This window comes from Mauremys mutica, chromosome 8, assembly GCF_020497125.1.
Source record: "Mauremys mutica isolate MM-2020 ecotype Southern chromosome 8, ASM2049712v1, whole genome shotgun sequence".
Lineage (NCBI taxonomy): Eukaryota > Metazoa > Chordata > Testudines > Geoemydidae > Mauremys > Mauremys mutica.
In genome coordinates, this window is record NC_059079.1 from 80,893,503 (window position 1) to 80,911,978 (window position 18,476).

The window sequence follows — 18,476 nt, forward strand, 5'->3', positions numbered from 1 at the left end:
TTGAATGCCATGAACAACAGCCTGACAGAAGCCTAAATGTTCTATCCTCTGTCAAAAGAGAAGCAGCAGGCTCACAAAATCATTATTAAAGGGGAGAGGAACCCAGCAGTCTACTATGTACAGAGCTCCAACAGCACCAGAACAGCAGCTGTGTAACAACGTAACACTGAAAAGGAGGTACCTTCACAACTTCCTCCCCATCCACAATCTTCAGTTTTTCTAAATTTTCCTGCAGCAGTTCTGGTTTCATGCGCCACTTCAAAAGACCCAGTAAACCCACTGAAATAAATTGCAGAGACGATAACTCACATGGATGTTAAAAAGCTTTAAGAATGTGTAATAGCCTTTTTTCAAATGCTTACACAAGAATCTGAACTGCGTACCATTTTGAGTTAGCTTTGTTGAACAAACCAGAGTTGAAATAGAAAAGGCATCCCGTGCGCTTACTGAGAGTCCTCCTACACTGCTAGCACTTCGGCTTAAGGTCAATCCTTTATTCTCCACATGTTGGCGACAGGAAGGTAGAGTCAAATAAGCACCGGCATCCTCCATTTTCTTACTATCACCCTGAAAAGATATTAGTTATGTATTATTTGTACTGCAGGAATGCATAGGAATCACAGCCATGGACGAGCATTAGGCACTGCACAAATATAACAAAAAGAGGGTCCCTGCCCCCAAAATAGTTTACAAAGTAAGGATAGGTAAGAGAAAACAGGTGAATACACAGACAGGGGGAGCGCAAGTAAACACAAACAATGCTGGTCAGCAAGAAAGCTGTAGTCTCAGCACACCAGCAATCTCACCACTGTCAAGATTTTTTTTCTAGGCACCACAGGAAAAGTTTTAAGGAGGGATGACTTTGAGGGTGCTCAAAGGGTGCTCCTTCCCCTATGCAAAAGGCAGCCTGGCAGAAATTGGAAAGGTGATTGTTTGTAAATGTAATAAGTGGACGATCCTGCCTGGTATCAGTGGTAGAATGCAGGCTGGAGTTGACTTCTCAATAGCATATGACAGACAAGTAAAGTGGGGATAGGACATGAAGGGCCTTGAAAGTGGCAAAGTAGTTTGCGTTTGATGAAATGGAGAAGAGGACAGTGAAAGGATGCAAAGAGGATGACATGATCAAAGCAAGAATCCTGGAAATTTTTCTTTGAAGCACCATTTTGAATGGATATAAAGGGGTGGAGGCGGGGGGGGGGTCGAGACTGCATTTTTCAATGTCACAGAAGATGATATAATTGAGATCTAACAGGAGGGTGACCTGGACTGTCTGGATGGAGGGGAAAGGCCCTATCTTAGATACGTTATTCAGGAATAATTGGCAAGATGTAAAATGGGACATTATTTCTTCTGATTTGAAGACATTCCATAGAGAGGCAATCAAAACAGAATTGTGGTGTTTGGCCTTGTAAGAGAGGCTGTGAATAGTGATGAGCCAAAGAAAATGACAATTTTGTATAAGGCAAAGTAAATCTGTATTCTTTAAAATTATTTTAGATGTCCTCTCAATAATTGTATGCACTTGAATATTGAGTAGGGCGGACATATACTATGACAGACCGAATGCAGTCCATCATAAAATCCAACTTGATTGCATTGTAACTATTCAGAAATGAGAAATTAGGGAAAACTGTACTCAGTTGACAATTAAGACTGGAATTGAAAACAGTCTCTCCAACACAAGCTTCTAGCAAAAGAAGCCTATTAAAATGAAAAAACAAAAACACAAAAAAAAAACACTTTAGTCAGATTATGAAATGGTAGGTACTAGGGAAGGAAAATAGAATATACTTAATTACAGCTCTTGGAATGGCTACTTGCACCATATAATACATCCATGAGTTCACAATATGTATCTAATACTGTTGCAACTATTCAAATTTCATGACTGTTCAGGTTTGAAGCTGAATTTCCAGACATATAAGAAGGCACAACTGCCAGGCCTGCAGAGCAAGTGTAGCAGATGTGGAGGAGAGTTCGCTGACCTGAAATTTACTCAGCACAAGATTTCTAGATTCAGGAGACTTATTCTTTGACATTTACCATAGCTCCATAAGGTTTGGCTTATGAAAGAAGGGCTGTGTGCAAACAGACCTATGGTGTCAGTTTTTATGGTTTTATATAATTCTTGAGATAATTTATGCTAATGCATCCCTAAGAGGTGTCAGGGATGCTTCCCAGTCTGACAAGATGTAGAGAGAGGCTTGGTGCCTACACTCAGGTTCTCACTCAAATGCATTAAAAAAACCATGGGTTTCCATCCCACGAGGAGATGTCCATTCTCTAGCTGCAGTCAAGCAAAGCACAGAAAAAACATGCAAATTATCAAGATATATTGAGGGCGGAAAGGTCACTTCTGAAGTTGAAGATGTACTAGAACATTGGCAAGTGTTGCCTGCTTCCTCAATTTTATCAGTTTCACAATTAGGTTAAAAAAAAAAAAGATTCCATGAGAGTCTCAGCTTCCATTTTGAATAAAAAGTTTCTAACCCTCAGAGAAAAGCTTGAAAACATGATTCAAGTTCACACCAAAGGACTGAACATCAGAAAGCAAGAAAAGAAAAAAAAAACAGCATATCTAAGAACTTTAAAAGGTCTTTAAAACCTCTTGAGTTTAAAGCCTCTCCATTTCTAGGATCCTGACTCATGTTATTAAATGCTTAGCGTTGGTGTTTCTGTGTTTGAATTCTAGAAGTAGCATTTCTCTGTCAGAAATTATCTGTCTATCTTCTACCACAAATATAATGTGCCAACTCAGTTTAACATTTCTAATATATATGCTCTTGCTTAACCAGAAGTTATGGGCATGATGCAGGAATCACTTGCTGAAATTTTATGGGTTGCATTATACAATCAATCAAGACTGGATGATCATAATGGTCCCTTCTGGCCTCAATATTTATCAGTTTTAGCACCAACAAGAGGTTGGCAAATATCTAAAAAAATACATTAATCTCCACTGGAATGTATAAACAATTTGCTTTAGTTGTGTGCATGCCTCTGTTTTAGCTTGCCATGAATATTACAGAAAACTAGTTTACTGGACCAAACACATTTGGAAACAGCTAATTAAGTACAGGATTGATTATATTTCCAGGAAATTCATTTCCAGTTCCCAGTCTTCAGTAGCTGCATGGGAAACCCAAGTTTAATATCATGCATCCAACCAGGGGGGAAAAAGGTCAACCATGCCAACCAGAACAAACCAGCACTGTTCAAATGTCCAGTATCCAAAACCCTGCAACTGACTGTTCATATACAACCCACAGCTAAGTAGTATTTATTGTTATTATAAACCAACCAACCCCTCACAAATACAAGAAAGTCACAAGCTGTTCACAGGTTATTCACAAGGCAGAAGAGATCATGGAGAAATTAACTGAATCAGTGTTTAACTGAATTTTATTCCATGCTCTAATGATGGTTTAAGTCCAGGTCTTGAGTTTTGTCCCAAGCTTCTAGAAGCAGGGACAAAGTAGACTTTAAGCAGGGCAACAAAGGTTAAAATGTGGGAACAACAACTGTCCTGTGTACTCTACAATGATTCCTACCTATAGCAAATGTTTGGAGTCATCTTAACTGGCTCTAGAAAAAGATGCATCCAGTCTTATCCATTCAGAGGAAGGACCACATAATTTAAGTCTTTAATAGGATAATGAGAGGAAGACCATAGAAAATTGGGAATATTTTAGAAGACTGAACAGTAAAAAAGTCAGTGAAAAAAACGATTCCTTCTATGCAACAACCTTCATTACTATACCTTTATTACTACCAACTCATGGGAGCCATCTTGAAGAGTTGTACCATCCTCCTTCATTAGCTTTACATAGGCCATTGCAAAATTCTTTTCTCCTTTGTCTTTAGCTACAAAGTACAAAAATTATGTGTTATTTTTTTAAAAGGATCGGCAACCTTGATTGCAAACAAAAATAATAAAAATTCTGTACTTACACTCTTGAGATGACCTATGTCTGAACATGAAACGCAGATGTATTCTTTGCATGTCTTCAATGGGGACTGCCACCTTTTATAAATCAGAAGTTATAACACATAATGAAACTGGTCTACTTTGAAATGAATATCCACCATTCCTTTAATTGCTGGGTTTAGCTACTCATGAAATCTGGGAAGTTTACTAATTCTGGTTGATATTGTGAAGTTGTTCTTACTGAAAATTGCTGCATCAAGGAATGCCACTGTATACTGCTGACAGGCATGTAAGCACATCTCTTCCAGACTAGGGATGATGGAGAATAGTTACCTTTAATGACTGTACTCTGATTGCTCAGTATATATGCTAAAGAGGAGGATGTCTAGAGCTGGGAGAAGCCACTTCCTCCAGTCTGCATGTAAGTAGGCTTGGGTTTGAAGAGTGGAAAATTACTAGCAGCAGGACAAAGGAGCCAGGAGTTGATGATGGGACATATCAACTTGAGGGAGTTGGAAACACACAAAGTTTTGGGCAGGAGAGAGGGGAAGAGACAGGCATGCTTTCATAGCAGGGGAAACTCTGCTTAGGACCAATGTAGGTCAAAGCAAGCTGACCTGGAGGCAGGGGGGAGAGAGAGAGAGAGTGCATGCATGCATGTGAAAGGCTCCACGACTGTCTATAACAACAAACCATGGTGTTGAAGCAGAAGCACCCTGGACATACCCAGAGGACTCTGACCCGAATCATGCTCTGGACAGGTGAGGAAACTAAGGCAGGGAAATGTATATAGACTTATTTTTGTATAGATCTGTGTATTTCTTGTGATTAAGAGCAATGGTGGTTTAGAATCCTGTGAAAGTCAGTCTGTGCATTGGGTGTTACACATATGCCCTTTAAGAGTTAACCTGTGGATGCAGAGCACCCAGATGGCAGAAGTTCTCCAAGAGGGAGTCTTTAAGCTATAGGAGAGTCTGAACAGTTAACACTGGTAACGGGGGGTAGGCAGCTGGATCACAAAATCTCAGCTTTCAGAAGAGTGTGCTGAATGGAGGATCATCGCCCTGTGAGTATGTTGAGGGATCCCAACAAGAGGCAGTGCCTGTATTCTGTTCAACTCTGGAGGATTAAAGCAGATGGGGCCCAATGAAGTGGGGCTCCTCGCAGGTAGGGTTGCCAGGTGTCTGGTTTTCGACCGGAACACCCAGTAAAAAGGGATCCTGGCGGCTCCGGTCAGCACTACCAACCGGGCCGTTAAAAGTCTAGTTGGCGGTGCTGCGGGTCTAAGGCAGGCTAGTCCCTACCTGTCCTGGCACCATGCTGCACCCTGGAACAGCCAGGAGGTCCAGCTCCTAGGCAGAGAGGCCATTGGGCTCTGCGTGCTGTCCCCACCCCGAGCACCAGCTCCACACTCCCATTGGCCAGGAACCACAGCCAGTGGGAGCTGAGGGGCAGGGCCGGCAGGCAAGAGCAATGCTCAGAGCCATCTGGCCCCCCACTTAGGAGCTGGACCTGCTGGCCCCTTCCAGAACACAGTGTGCTGCCAGGACAGGCAGGGAGCCTGCCTTAGCCCCACTGCACCACTGACTGGGAGCCATCCAAGGTAAGCCCATGCCCCTACCCAGAGCCCCCTCCCATACCCTGAACCCCTCATCCCCAACCCCACCCCAGAGCCCACACCCCCAGCCAGAGCCCGCACCCCCTTCTGGACCCCAACTCCCTTCCCCAGACCAGACCCCCCACACACACACTGAACCCCTCATTTCTGGCACCACCCCTCCTGCACCCCAACCCTCTGCCTCAACCCAGTGAAAGTAAGTGAGGGTGTGGGAGAGCGAGCCACCGAGGGACTGGGAATGTAGTGAGCGGGGGGCGGGGCCTCGGGCAATAGGCGAGGCTAGGGTGTTCAGTTTTGTGCAATTAGAAAGTTGGCAGCACTACTCACAGCCATCTGGGGAGTGGGCAAGAGGGGGCACTTGACCAAACTTGAGACAGTCATAACCACATGCAAAAATCAGTGGTACTCTTCCCCACCTGTATGCTGGCCCTATAAAGCCTTGCATACACAAAATGCATTTGCCTAGGCCTGGCCTCAGTAAGCAGAAGAGATGCTAGGCCTGAAATCATCTGCTTGGCATTCCTAATGAACTCAGAGGCACCACAGTCAAGCAGAATAGAGGAGGGTGTAAAAAAGGACTGCAGCAGGAGGAATAGACTGAGCTCTGGGTGCCTGGGATCCTATTATACAGTCCAGGATGAAAATGTTCATCAGGACCACTTCCAATTTGCATGTGAGTATGTCTAAAGCCATCAGTTATAGGACTGACAACAGTTCATGTGCTAGAAAACAAAAATGAAAAAGGAAAGTGAAATTGTACTGTTAATTATATGGATCTATATAACACCTCTCAAAGCCCTTTAACATCAAATCATAAAGCCCTATGGAGCTAATTATACCTCTTCGGTAATGGATGAACTGGAGTAGAGAAATATTAAATGACTTTCCCAAAGCTGCAAAGCAAGTCAGTATCAGAGCCATGAAGAGAAGCAGGGCGTCATGACCAGATCATCAGATCACATTCCCACCCACTCTCTCACACCTCACAATCTGATTGCTAAAGAAATCACAAACACTACAAGGAAATTAATACATTATCCAATATTAGCAGCACTCCATTAGTATAAAACATTCTCATGATCTGACAGGTAATTCTGATGTCCATCTTGCATTTATTCCTATTTGCAGTATAGTAGTAGACGTGTTGGTCCCAGGATATTAGCGGGACAAGGTGGGTGAGGTAATATCTTTCACTGGACCAACTTCTGTGGATGAAAGACAGGCAGTCGATCTTTTCTCACCCACAGAAGTTGATCCAGTTTTACCCACCTTGACTCTCTTTATTGCTTAGACAGTGGTGGCTCCTGAAATCACATGAGACTATTTTGAAAATCACTAGCTACAACACAGCATTTTACAGTACCTTAATCTGACTTGAAACCCCAACTTTCAAATAAGTTAAGCACAACTATTTTCTAATGGCCATCAACATAAAATCTGCTCAAGTTACTGCCAAAATTTAAAATGGAAACAAGATGTCAAAATACATTTGTCAGTGCTTTCAAGACTACACATACGTTTTACAGCTGCAGATGACCTACCTTCCTCTTTCTACTCTCACTACATACGTTAGTGCAGTCGCAGACTTATTATACAGATTACTGACATAATTTAGCCAATCTTCCATAGCACTCTTCCAAAACAGGATTGACTGTAGACTTGTCAAGTAACCTTGAGACATGTTTTGTAATTATTGCCTTCAGAACCTTCCAGACTATTCCAATTAAACACTAATTACATAAGTGTCTATTAGTTTTTCCTCTAACAGACATCCAAGACCATAACAATCTAAAATTTACAAGAGGTTATTTACTATACTTGTTTAATCACTCAAGCTTCTTGCTTTCTCTGTTTTACACCAGTACAGCTAATGGTGTACTTCATTTTGAATAAGGCATATTCAGGACATAAAATAAACTAAGATGATCTCATTGGTTTTGCCACTACAACAAAAAATCCTAACAGTTTTCTAGACTAAAACTTTAAGCATTACTTATCATGTATCCCTAACTGATAGTTGATGTAAGACATACATGCAACTATATTTCAAGACCTCAAGGTATTTGTTACAAAAAATGTGAGTTGCACTGTAATCGTTTTTTTAGGAGAAAAGATAGGAGCAGACAACTAAAGGGGAAAATATAAATGAAAAATGTTTGTGTCATACCTTTAATGTTTCCATCCAGCGTGGCTGTTTGACCTGATAGTAGAGAACTGATCTGTATTCACTTACAGGTTTGTCCCCTGCTCCCAAACAAATTGCATTCTTATACAAAAAGAGAGGAAAAAAATTCAACTTAGTTATTTTGTGTAAATAATTCATGGGCTGTGGGTAAAAGGCAAAACTCTCCTACTTTAGAACACTCCAATAAGGTACATATTTTCAGCATAGCAGATTTACAAAATTCATCCAAAGAACTAGAAGTTAAAGCTTTTTAACTATAATAAATACTAGCATTCTAGAAATCAGAGCCATGAAGAGAAGCAGAAGTCATGACCAGATCATCAGATCACATTCCCACCCTGTCTCTCACACCTCACATTCTGATTGCTAAAGAAGTCAAACACTACACGGAAATTAATACAATTATCCAATATTAGCAGCACTCCATCAATATAAAATGTTCCGAAAATTTCTGACCCTAAAGATAACCAGTCTTATCATTTGTTTGTAACACTGATGTATTAATCTGATTCTTTAAAAAAAAAATCCATACAAAATAAGTTCCCTGATGGGCTTGCATTGATCAGGTGGTATTTTACTTTGATTATTTCTAAATCTTCAGACATCCACAATGCATTTTATAGGGTTTTTAGCTCTAAATACATGCTAGTGCCAATCTTTTAACAAATCTTTAGCAGGTGCAACACTGACAACTGTATTCAGAGGTCAACTTGATTATTGGTATGAGCATGGGTTCACTATACTCAATCAATGCAATTCAACTTATTTATTCCAGAAGTGAATTTGGCCCATTGTACAGAACCAAGAACACGATCAATCTCATTTAAATGGAAAAGCATCTTCCAATTTAAGTGCAACAGAAAAAAATTGTTTACAGCTAGAGGCCACAGTGCTACATTTAATGACACACATAAAAAGGAGCACAGGATATTCTGTTCATTACACAAATAATAAAAAAAGTTGTATTATTTGTACTGTGATAGCACCTAAAGACGCCAGTCAGACCAGCAACCCACTGTGGTAGGCATTGTAGAAACACATAAGGAAGTCTCTGGCCCAAGGAGATTATAATCTACTTCAAGTGTAGAAACTTCAACCATCCTATGTGTAAAAAATATTATCAAATGCCTCCTCTTCAGGTATTTTTAATGCTTTCCAGTGTGTTTCTTCTTTATTTTATTTTTTGTACTGCAACCAAGTTGAACAATAAAAGTAGTCTTCAACCTAGTGCATGCAGCTCTATCACCCCTTACCTGGCTCCCTTTGAAATCCATGCAAGTTTTGTACATGCAAAGACTTCAAGAGGAGACCATATATTGACAAGCTAGAGTAGAAATAGTGTGTAGTACCACTACATAGTCATGTTGTGCCTCAAGAGGGCATTTATTTAAAAAATTTCACATGAGAATGTAGGCCAGGGTCAGACATCCACAAACACAATCACTTGAACAACCCTGAAGCACAAAAAACTTTCAACAGCAGGATATGCCAGAGTAGAGATGGCTCGGGCAACCTCAGGAGATTTTACTTCCTTTAGCATGCAGCCAGTGCCCAATAAATAACTTGCTCCATAAAGGGGCTAAGATGTAGGTGTTTGTGACTGGGAAAGGGAAGCTGATAATTTGTGTTTGCTTTTTTCAGTTTTCTAGGAGGTTTAGTTGGATGTCTATGCAGCTAGAGAAAAACTAGGAGGGCTAAGCAAAGCGAAGATGCCAAAGCCCTCTCTTTTCTGGGGTTTCAAATTTCACAGGTCTCTTTTCCAAGAAAACAAGCAACAAAATCCTAGAGAAATGCCTAGGAACACTTCCTTTAGGCAGTTTATTTTATTTCATCTCTAAGAGGCCAGAAAACTACAAATACAACTAGGGAGGATTTGTCTCTAGAACTCGCTGCCCTGGCATTTAGAATGTAACACTCCTTTCTGAAAAGCAGCCCATCCCCTATTGAGGTTCTGAGCCTAAGTAGGCTCAGCTGGACACGATTACTTCAGTTCAAGAAGGCATTCCCAATGTAGACTCCAAAATCCCTTCTATGAATTAACTCAGAATTCTCAGACAATTGTCTTCCTCAGTGAGACTTCCCTCTAGGGGCACTACTAGGAGCAGGGGATAAGGCCCCTGGCAATAAGGCCCCCTACTGGACATTCCCTCCTACCCCAATACATCTCATTTCAGGGTGTATTTTTACATTTGTCATGTTTCATTTCTACACTCAAAGTTATGCCCAAAATGCATTGTGATCTGGGTGGGCCCTACCCCACAACAGCAGCATGCCCACCCCACTCCAAATGGGAGTGCTCATTCAGTCCAAAAATAGAGCCACTTCTCTTGGCAACTGCTTTATTAACAAAAAAGGTGTTCCCAAATTTACCTATATGGAACTCCAGACTAAGCCTCAGCAGGCTTTAGTGCCTCTACAGTAACTTTACCCCAACTTAAGTCTTCTACACTTGTTTGGCTGTAGTTAGGGCTCCTTCTCTCAGGATCTGTCTGCTCCAAACTCTAGCACTGTCTGCCTGAGGGTACCATTATGCCACTTGCAAGTCTGCTTTACCCCTTTCCAACAGGTTCAGCTCCAGCTAATTGGATGTAGTTTTCAAGCAGTATCTGCCACCCTAGTACACAGCAACCACAGAAAGGCAGTCACTGTTCTCCTTGAGTTCATACCGCATTTATGATTTACAAAGAGGGGAAGAAAATGTGACACCCCAAAAAAGATCCAATTCTACATCCAGTTTTTGCCACCTGCTATACATCAAGCTCTTGCTGCCTTGTTTTTTTCCTGGTTCATATTATTAATGACGGTCTACTGTCTTTTGTTAGTTTGATGCTATTTTTAATATATCAATATTTAACTCTATTTGAACATTTTCTTCCCAGTTTTTAAAGTCTCTATTTCTATTTTTAGTCTCACCTTCCTTTCCCACCCCATATGTCTAACAATTGCTTATTCTAGTTCTATTTATCTAACATAAAACTTTCCCTTCCAACATTTTAATTCACATTCTCTATTTTTTTAAACCTTACCTTTTCCAAAGTTGCTCATTGATTTTATCCCTCATTTTCTCCCCTCCAACACACACACACACACACACACACACACACACACAATCTATGCTATTTCTACAGACTGGCACAAACTATAGAGTTCAGACCCCAATCTGCCTTTTAAAAAAAAATCACCCCAGGTTTGATCAATGCTCATCTCCACTCATTTTATCACAAGGGTTTTTAAATTCTAGGCTGAGGCCATTTCATGGCCTGAAAAGACACACAGTACAGCCAGGAATCGCGCACGTAGAGTAGCTAGTTCCCTGTGCTGAAGGGCAAATAGGCCAAGCTCTCACTTCTGCCTCTATTTCTAATTGGGGTGGGTCTCACCACCCATCAAAAATGTAGCATCTGTCACTCATGGAGCATCCCTCACACTTGCACATTAAATACACACTAAATTACACATTCATAGGACTTGTTCTCGACTGTAGCAGCAACTGAAGCTAAGCTTGTACATTGTATTGTCTGACAGATATTTATAAACATCAGATAGCAGTACACCATCTAACTTAACCACTTCATACCTTATGAAGTAATTCTTTTAAACATGTGACAAGAAGGTTATCATATTGATACCTCAAGAGGAGTAATAAGGCTTTATTTCTGGGTTCTACTGAGAAATACAGGCATGTGCCTAGGTAGGTCCATCTAAATTAGTAGAAATACATAACCCCAAAGGGTGTTTTATAATGCACCATTCTCACATGAGTTGTTTCAATATATTCTGTGACATTTACTTATAGAAAATAACCTTCTCTCATTTGCAGAAATAAATCTAGTGTCAGTTTTTCAATTTAAACTAGTTTGATAGCTAAACTCAGCCATAACTTCCCTATTTAAAGAATGAAATCATGGATGCTTCAATTCTTTCTTGTAACTCACTGAAAATTAATTGATACTACTTAATGTGTTTATTGTGGATTGGTGTTCTGTATTGTGGACTATTTCTAATTCAGCTTTGCTTTTGTTATATCTAGATAAAGCAGAAGTCCAGTTAGCTTCCCAATATATATCATGTGTTCTCAAGTTTATCTTAAATGAACAGATAAGATTTTTTGTGTAATTAAGAGGTTTAAAGGAGTTATGCCTAAAAATAGTGCTTGAATTGAATTGACTTAAGCTGCAAATATAGACACAGTGATGTGCTTTGTTTCTCATGTCATTAGGGATAAGGTGCATGAATAGAGTAGGATAGAAAAATTAAGTTACGATGTTATTTTATTTCTGGACATTTAAATATGTTCATTTTATTAAGTACTGTAATAATGAGGAGGTGCCTAGACTTTGGGATAGGTACTGTTGAAGAAAATTAAGTGAAGACATAAAATAGTGCCAGGTTTCCAAAAGGACTTCTACCTAGCTTCCACTTGCACATCCCCAAACTTGCACTTATGAGTTAACATCGTTACTTGCAGATGCAGGCAACAGAACTTTGAACTTAGAGATCCAAAGCTCTTTGGGGTGTTTTTCTTCTTCATTTTCACATGACTGATGTGCACACGAGTTTTTGCATGTGCAAAGTTACATGCTCACTGCTGGAGCTCACATTTTGATGTTTGGCCCCATCATGAAGATTTGTTGCATCATACATGCATTAACGTGAAGTTTGATAAATGTGGGCCAAATTCTCAATTCTGCCAGTGTAAGGTTTTTGACACAGTTAGTTGCTCCAGATTTACATTTTCTTAAGAAATGTCACTGCTTTCACTCTTCTGAACATAAGAACATAAGAAAGGCCGTACCGGGTCAGACCAAAGGTCCATCTAGCCCAGTATCTGTCTACCGACAGTGGCCAATGCCAGGTGCCCCTGAGGGAGTGAACCTAACAGGCAATGATCAAGTGATCTCTCTCCTGCCATCCATCTCCATCCTCTGACGAACAGAGGCTAGGGACACCATTCTTACCCATCCTGGCTAATAGCCATTTATGGACTTAGCCACCATGAATTTATCCAGTCCCCTTTTAAACATTGTTATAGTCCTAGCCTTCACAACCTCCTCAGGTAAGGAGTTCCACAAGTTGACTGTGCGCTGCGTGAAGAAGAACTTCCTTTTATTTGTTTTAAACCTGCTGCCTATTAATTTAATTTGGTGACACCTAGTTCTTGTATTATGGGAATAAGTAAATAACTTTTCCTTATCCACTTTCTCAACATCACTCATGATTTTATATACCTCTATCATGTCCCCCCTTAGTCTTCTCTTTTCCAAACTGAAGAGTCCTAGCCTCTTTAATCTTTCCTCATATGGGACCCTCTCTAAACCTCTAATCATTTTAGTTGCTCTTTTCTGAACCTTTTCTAGTGCTAGAATATCTTTTTTGAGGTGAGGAGACCACATCTGTACACAGTATTCGAGATGTGGGCATACCATGGATTTATATAAGGGCAATAATATATTCTCAGTCTTATTCTCTATCCCCTTTTTAATGATTCCTAACATCCTGTTTGCTTTTTTGACCGCCTCTGCACACTGCGTGGACATCTTCAGAGAACTATCCACGATAACTCCAAGATCTTTTTCCTGACTCGTTGTAGCTAAATTAGCCCCCATCATGTTGTATGTATAGTTGGGGTTATTTTTTCCAATGTGCATTACTTTACATTTATCCACATTAAATTTCATTTGCCATTTTGTTGCCCAATCACTTAGTTTTGTGAGATCTTTTTGAAGTTCTTCACAATCTGCTTTGGTCTTAACTATCTTGAGTAGTTTAGTATCATCTGCAAACTTTGCCACCTCACTGTTTACCCCTTTCTCCAGATCATTTATGAATAAATTGAATAGGAATGGTCCTAGGACTGACCCTTGGGGAACACCACTAGTTACCCCTCTCCATTCTGAGAATTTACCATTAATTCCTACCCTTTGATCCCTGTCCTTTAACCAGTTCTCAATCCATGAAAGGACCTTTCCTTTTATCCCATGACAGCTTAATTTACGTAAGAGCCTTTGGTGAGGGACCTTGTCAAAGGCTTTCTGGAAATCTAAGTACACTATGTCCACCGGATCCCCCTTGTCCACATGTTTGTTGACCCCTTCAAAGAACTCTAATAGATTAGTAAGACACGATTTCCCTTTACAGAAACCATGTTGACTATTGCTCAAGAGTTTATGTTTTTCTATGTGTCTGACAATTTTATTCTTTACTATTGTTTCAACTAATTTGCCCGGTACCGACGTTAGACTTACCGGTCTGTAATTGCCGGGATCACCCCTAGAGCCCTTTTTAAATATTGGCGTTACATTAGCTAACTTCCAGTCATTTGGTACCGAAGGCGATTTAAAGGACAGGTTACAAACCTTAGTTAATAGTTCCGCAACTTCACATTTGAGTTCTTTCAGAACTCTTGGGTGAATGCCATCTGGTCCCGGTGACTTGTTAATGTTGAGTTTATCAATTAATTCCAAAACCTCCTCTAGTGATACTTCAATCTGTGACAGTTCCTCAGATTTGTCACCTACAAAAGCCAGCTCAGGTTTGGGAATCTCCCTAACATCCTCAGCCGTGAAGACTGAAGCAAAGAATCCATTTAGTTTCTCCGCAATGACTTTATCATCTTTAAGCACTCCTTTTGTATTTTCATCGTCAAGGGGCCCCACTGGTTGTTTAGCAGGCTTCCTGCTTCTGATGTACTTAAAAAACATTTTGTTATTACCTTTGGAATTTTTGGCTAGCCATTCTTCAAACTCCTCTTTGGCTTTTCTTATTACACTCTTGCACTTAAGTTGGCAGTGTTTGTGCTCCTTTCTATTTGCCTCACTAGGATTTGAATACAGCATAGTTCCAAAAAGAATAGCATAAAGCCCAAAACAAAGTGGAAGAAAATCTTCCTAAATATAGGACAGCTGTTAATGTCTTGAGACAAAAAAGGAAAACAGACACCATGAAAAAACTTGTAAATATTTATGTTGCATATGTACAGACAGACACACACTCGTCCACATTGCTACCTTTCTTAACTCAAGCTGACTATCCCCCACCAAGAGATAAGAATACAGTCTTCGTGACCCATTCCTGCATTGGCTTGTTGTATAATGCAGATGGAACATTTAGTTTAACATAGCAATTACTTTACTCTTCCAGGAATCCCCATGAGGAAATCTCTAGAGTAAAAGTGGAGTCACAGTCAATAAGAGCAAATCATCTGTTTGCTCTCTAGCCAGAGCTAAAAGGTCAGCAAGTGTTTTTTATGGGTTTATGCGCATTACTTAAGGCTTTTATTAAGTATAACAATTCCAGCATGACAAAACAACTCCATAGAAATAGAACACAAATGTACTGCAGGATATTACATTACAATGTTATTCAAAATTCATGTGAAGTGGAAGGCTTACTTCTAAGATGTGTTTAACATTTTCATGTTTAATGCTAATGGAAAGACAGACAAAACTTACTGGTATCACTTTTCCTTCTTCATCACAGACACACATGATCACTTCCACATTTCTCTGGGTTGTTTTATTGTACTTATCAAAATCACCCGTAGTCAGTGTAACATAAATATCATTTCTTATATCCCCTATGACAGAAATGCAAAAGGTTAGAAAGCAGAATAAAAATATATTACGAAATCAAAGGGAAACCCAAGCGGGTTTATTATAAGTAATAATGATTACTTACATACTCGTCTCACTATGCTGAACTATATTAAATGAAGTTAAGTTCATTCTAAAGAAAAGTTTAAAGTGTTCTGCTTTGATATTTTCATTTGATCAGATTTTATAGGCTGGTGTGAAATGAGACAAAATGCGTTTCCTAAAAGGGAACTCGTCTAACTCACAGACTGCAGTGACACCTTCTGGTGAGGTGAAGTTAAGATGCTGTTGCTCAATTTGACTAGCAAGATATGAGTTTCTATTTTTCCCCCAAATGGGAGCTTTATAAAATAGCTTTTTTTGTTTTCCTCCTATGAACAAAATTGAGATGTCATCAAAACCATAATGCCACATACATGCCAGTCTGGATAATCTGAATCAAGAATTTGGCTTTAAATAAACATTCAATAGCCTGACTTCATACATACTGGTATTTTAACTGGAACAAAAGCATAGTATGAAAGTCAAACAACTAATAAAAGCTGTAAATAATTCCTTATCTACACAGTGATCATGAAAGCAATTTATGAGACCCATAGTGTAGAAGGGACTGCAAGACTCATCTAGTCGACCCCCATGCCAAGATTGCAGGATTTGTTGTGTCTAAACCGTCCAACACAGATGGCCTTTTGAAAACCTCCAGTGAAGGAGCTTCCACAACCTCCTTAGGCAGTCTGTTCTGTTGTCCTATTGTTCTTACAATTAGGAAGGTTTTCCTGAGATCTAATCTAAATCTTCTATGTTATATAGTTTGAACCCATTGCCTCTTGTCCTGCCCTCTGTGGCAAGTGAGAACAACTTTTCTCCATCTTTTTAGGGGAGCCTTTCAAGTATTTGAAGATGCCTATCATATCACCTCTTAATCTTCTCTTTCCCAAACTAAACATACCCAGTTCCTTCAGCCTTTGCTCATATGGCTTGCATTCCATCCTTTTGATCATGTTTGTTGTTCGCCTCTGGATCCTTTCCTTTGGCGACCAAAGTTGGACACACTACTCTAGCTCAGGCCTAACCAGAGTGGAATAGAGTGGTACTATTACCTCCCATGACTTGCATACTATACCCCTGTTAATGCAACCTAAAATTGCATTGCTTTTTTGCAACAGCATCACATGGTTGACTCAGGTTGAGGTTGTGATCCATGACAACTCCCAGATCCTTCTCAGCAGTGCTGCTGCCAAGCCAGTTATCACCCATTATGTATTCGTGCATTTGGGGTTTTTTTTCCATAAGTATAGCCTTTTTTAAATTTCATTTAGTCATCTATAGCCCAGTTCTCCAATCTATCCAGATCCCTTTGAATTTTAGCTCTGTCCTCCAAAGTGTTGGCAACCCCCCTCGCTTTCTGTGAAAATTTGATCAATATGCTCTCTATTCCTACATCCAGGTCATTAATATAGATGTAAAATAATACTGGACCAGAATAGATCCCTGTGGAACCCCACTCGAGATCGCCTTCCAGATATCATTCCATTAATAGTTATTCATTGTTTGTGGTTGTTTAACCAATTATGTATCTACTTAATTATAGTTCTACCGGCCGCATTACTCCAGCTTTCTTATCAGAATGTCATGTGAGGCTGTGTCAAAAGCTTTGCTCAAGTCCAAGTATATTATTTCCACATTTCCCCCCATCCACCAAACCAGTCACCCTATCAAAGAAGGAAATCAAGCTGGTTTGGCATGGATTTGTTCTTAGTATATCCTTGCTGGCTGCTAATGATCACCCCTTCATCCTCTAGATATTCACAAATTGAATGTTTTATACATTGCTTTAGTAGCTTCCCAGGTACTGAGGTCAGGCTGACTGGTCTATAGGTCCCTTGCTCCTCCTTTTTGAAGCTGGGCACTACATTAGCCCTCCTCCTGTCTTCCAAGACCTCTCCTGTCATCCATGAATTTGCAAATATTATTGCCAGAGGCTCAGAGATTTCTTCAACTAATTCCTTCAGCACTCTGTGATGAATAGCATCAGGCCCCACTAACTTGAATTCATTCAAATTAGTCAGAAGATCTTAAATGTTCTTTATTTATCCCAATCTGCATCCCTTCCTCTTTATTGTCTATAGTAATTTCGCTAGTCGTCCAGTCACATGTTCTTTTTGTGAGAAGACTGAAGCGAAGTATGCATTTAACAGCTCTGTCTTCCTATCATCTTCTATCACCAGCTCACTTTCTCCACTGAGCAGTGGGCCAACATCATCTCTGATCTTCCTTTGTCTTCCTTTAAGTATTTTTGTTTTAAATGCTTTATCCTTACATTTGTTTTCTAAGTAATATATTTCACTGATTCATGTTAACTTCTAATATTTAAATTAGAAATCACTCTGAAGTGTACACTGAAGTAAGCTGCAAGCTAAATATTATGGATATTTATACTAGGCTTTATAGTGAAAAGGTGAAAGTCTAATTTCAGTGCAGAACAAATCATCTCCTACCTGGCATGATTATTTCAGGGAATCCCAGCTTCCTTGCAACAACTGTTGTCCTGTCAACAAGATGCGGGTAGTCCTTCCTAATCTGACTCATGTCTCCAACAAGCATTTTCATAGTTACCCACAGACCTATAGAAAAAGTGTGTGATTATGTAATTAACTTCTTTTGAGTTTATTTTGAATTAAGTTACCATTTTTCTCTCCTCTAGAGAACTGCTTAGCCATGTCACCTTTCCCACCTCCCCAGCCAAAAAACAGCTACTACTTAGACTATAACTAAAGCCACTTTTCTCAGTGGGACAGGTGCTTATCTAAATAGCCTCTAACTCTCCCCCCTCCCCCGACACACACACACAAAGATTTACATTCATCACTGTCAGCTTCACAGTATATCTAGCCCAATGACTGAAGTACAGGGACTGATTTGAAACCCAGACACTAAAAAAATATGAAACCAAGATGTATAAATACAATTTATTGTTTTGCTTACACACAAAGACTACTTTACCTTGTCCGCCACTGTCTCCTTTTGATGCTGTGACTTTGCCTAAGAGACTGTGCAAAGAATCATTCTCTGCCACCACCCTAAAGGAAAATAGAAAAAAATCCCTAGTAAGCACTAACATACCAAACAATTACGAAAGCAGTAAGGCCA

The 18,476-nt window shown here is 39.8% G+C and overlaps 1 protein-coding gene across 3 annotated transcripts in view; it reads right to left on the bottom strand.

Moving 5' to 3' along the window:
- DOCK2 (dedicator of cytokinesis 2) overlaps nucleotides 1–18,476 on the bottom strand; it is a 518,836-nt gene that overhangs the window by 423,674 nt on the left and 76,686 nt on the right. For all 3 annotated transcript variants that reach the window (XM_045027214.1, XM_045027215.1, XM_045027217.1), the window contains 8 exons: nucleotides 18,330–18,406; nucleotides 17,825–17,950; nucleotides 15,186–15,310; nucleotides 7,717–7,815; nucleotides 3,955–4,027; nucleotides 3,764–3,867; nucleotides 384–567; nucleotides 182–279 (listed from right to left, as the gene is read on the bottom strand). In XM_045027214.1, the coding sequence (XP_044883149.1) occupies nucleotides 182–279; nucleotides 384–567; nucleotides 3,764–3,867; nucleotides 3,955–4,027; nucleotides 7,717–7,815; nucleotides 15,186–15,310; nucleotides 17,825–17,950; nucleotides 18,330–18,406 (886 nt within the window). The remainder of the gene's footprint in view (nucleotides 1–181; nucleotides 280–383; nucleotides 568–3,763; nucleotides 3,868–3,954; nucleotides 4,028–7,716; nucleotides 7,816–15,185; nucleotides 15,311–17,824; nucleotides 17,951–18,329; nucleotides 18,407–18,476) is intronic.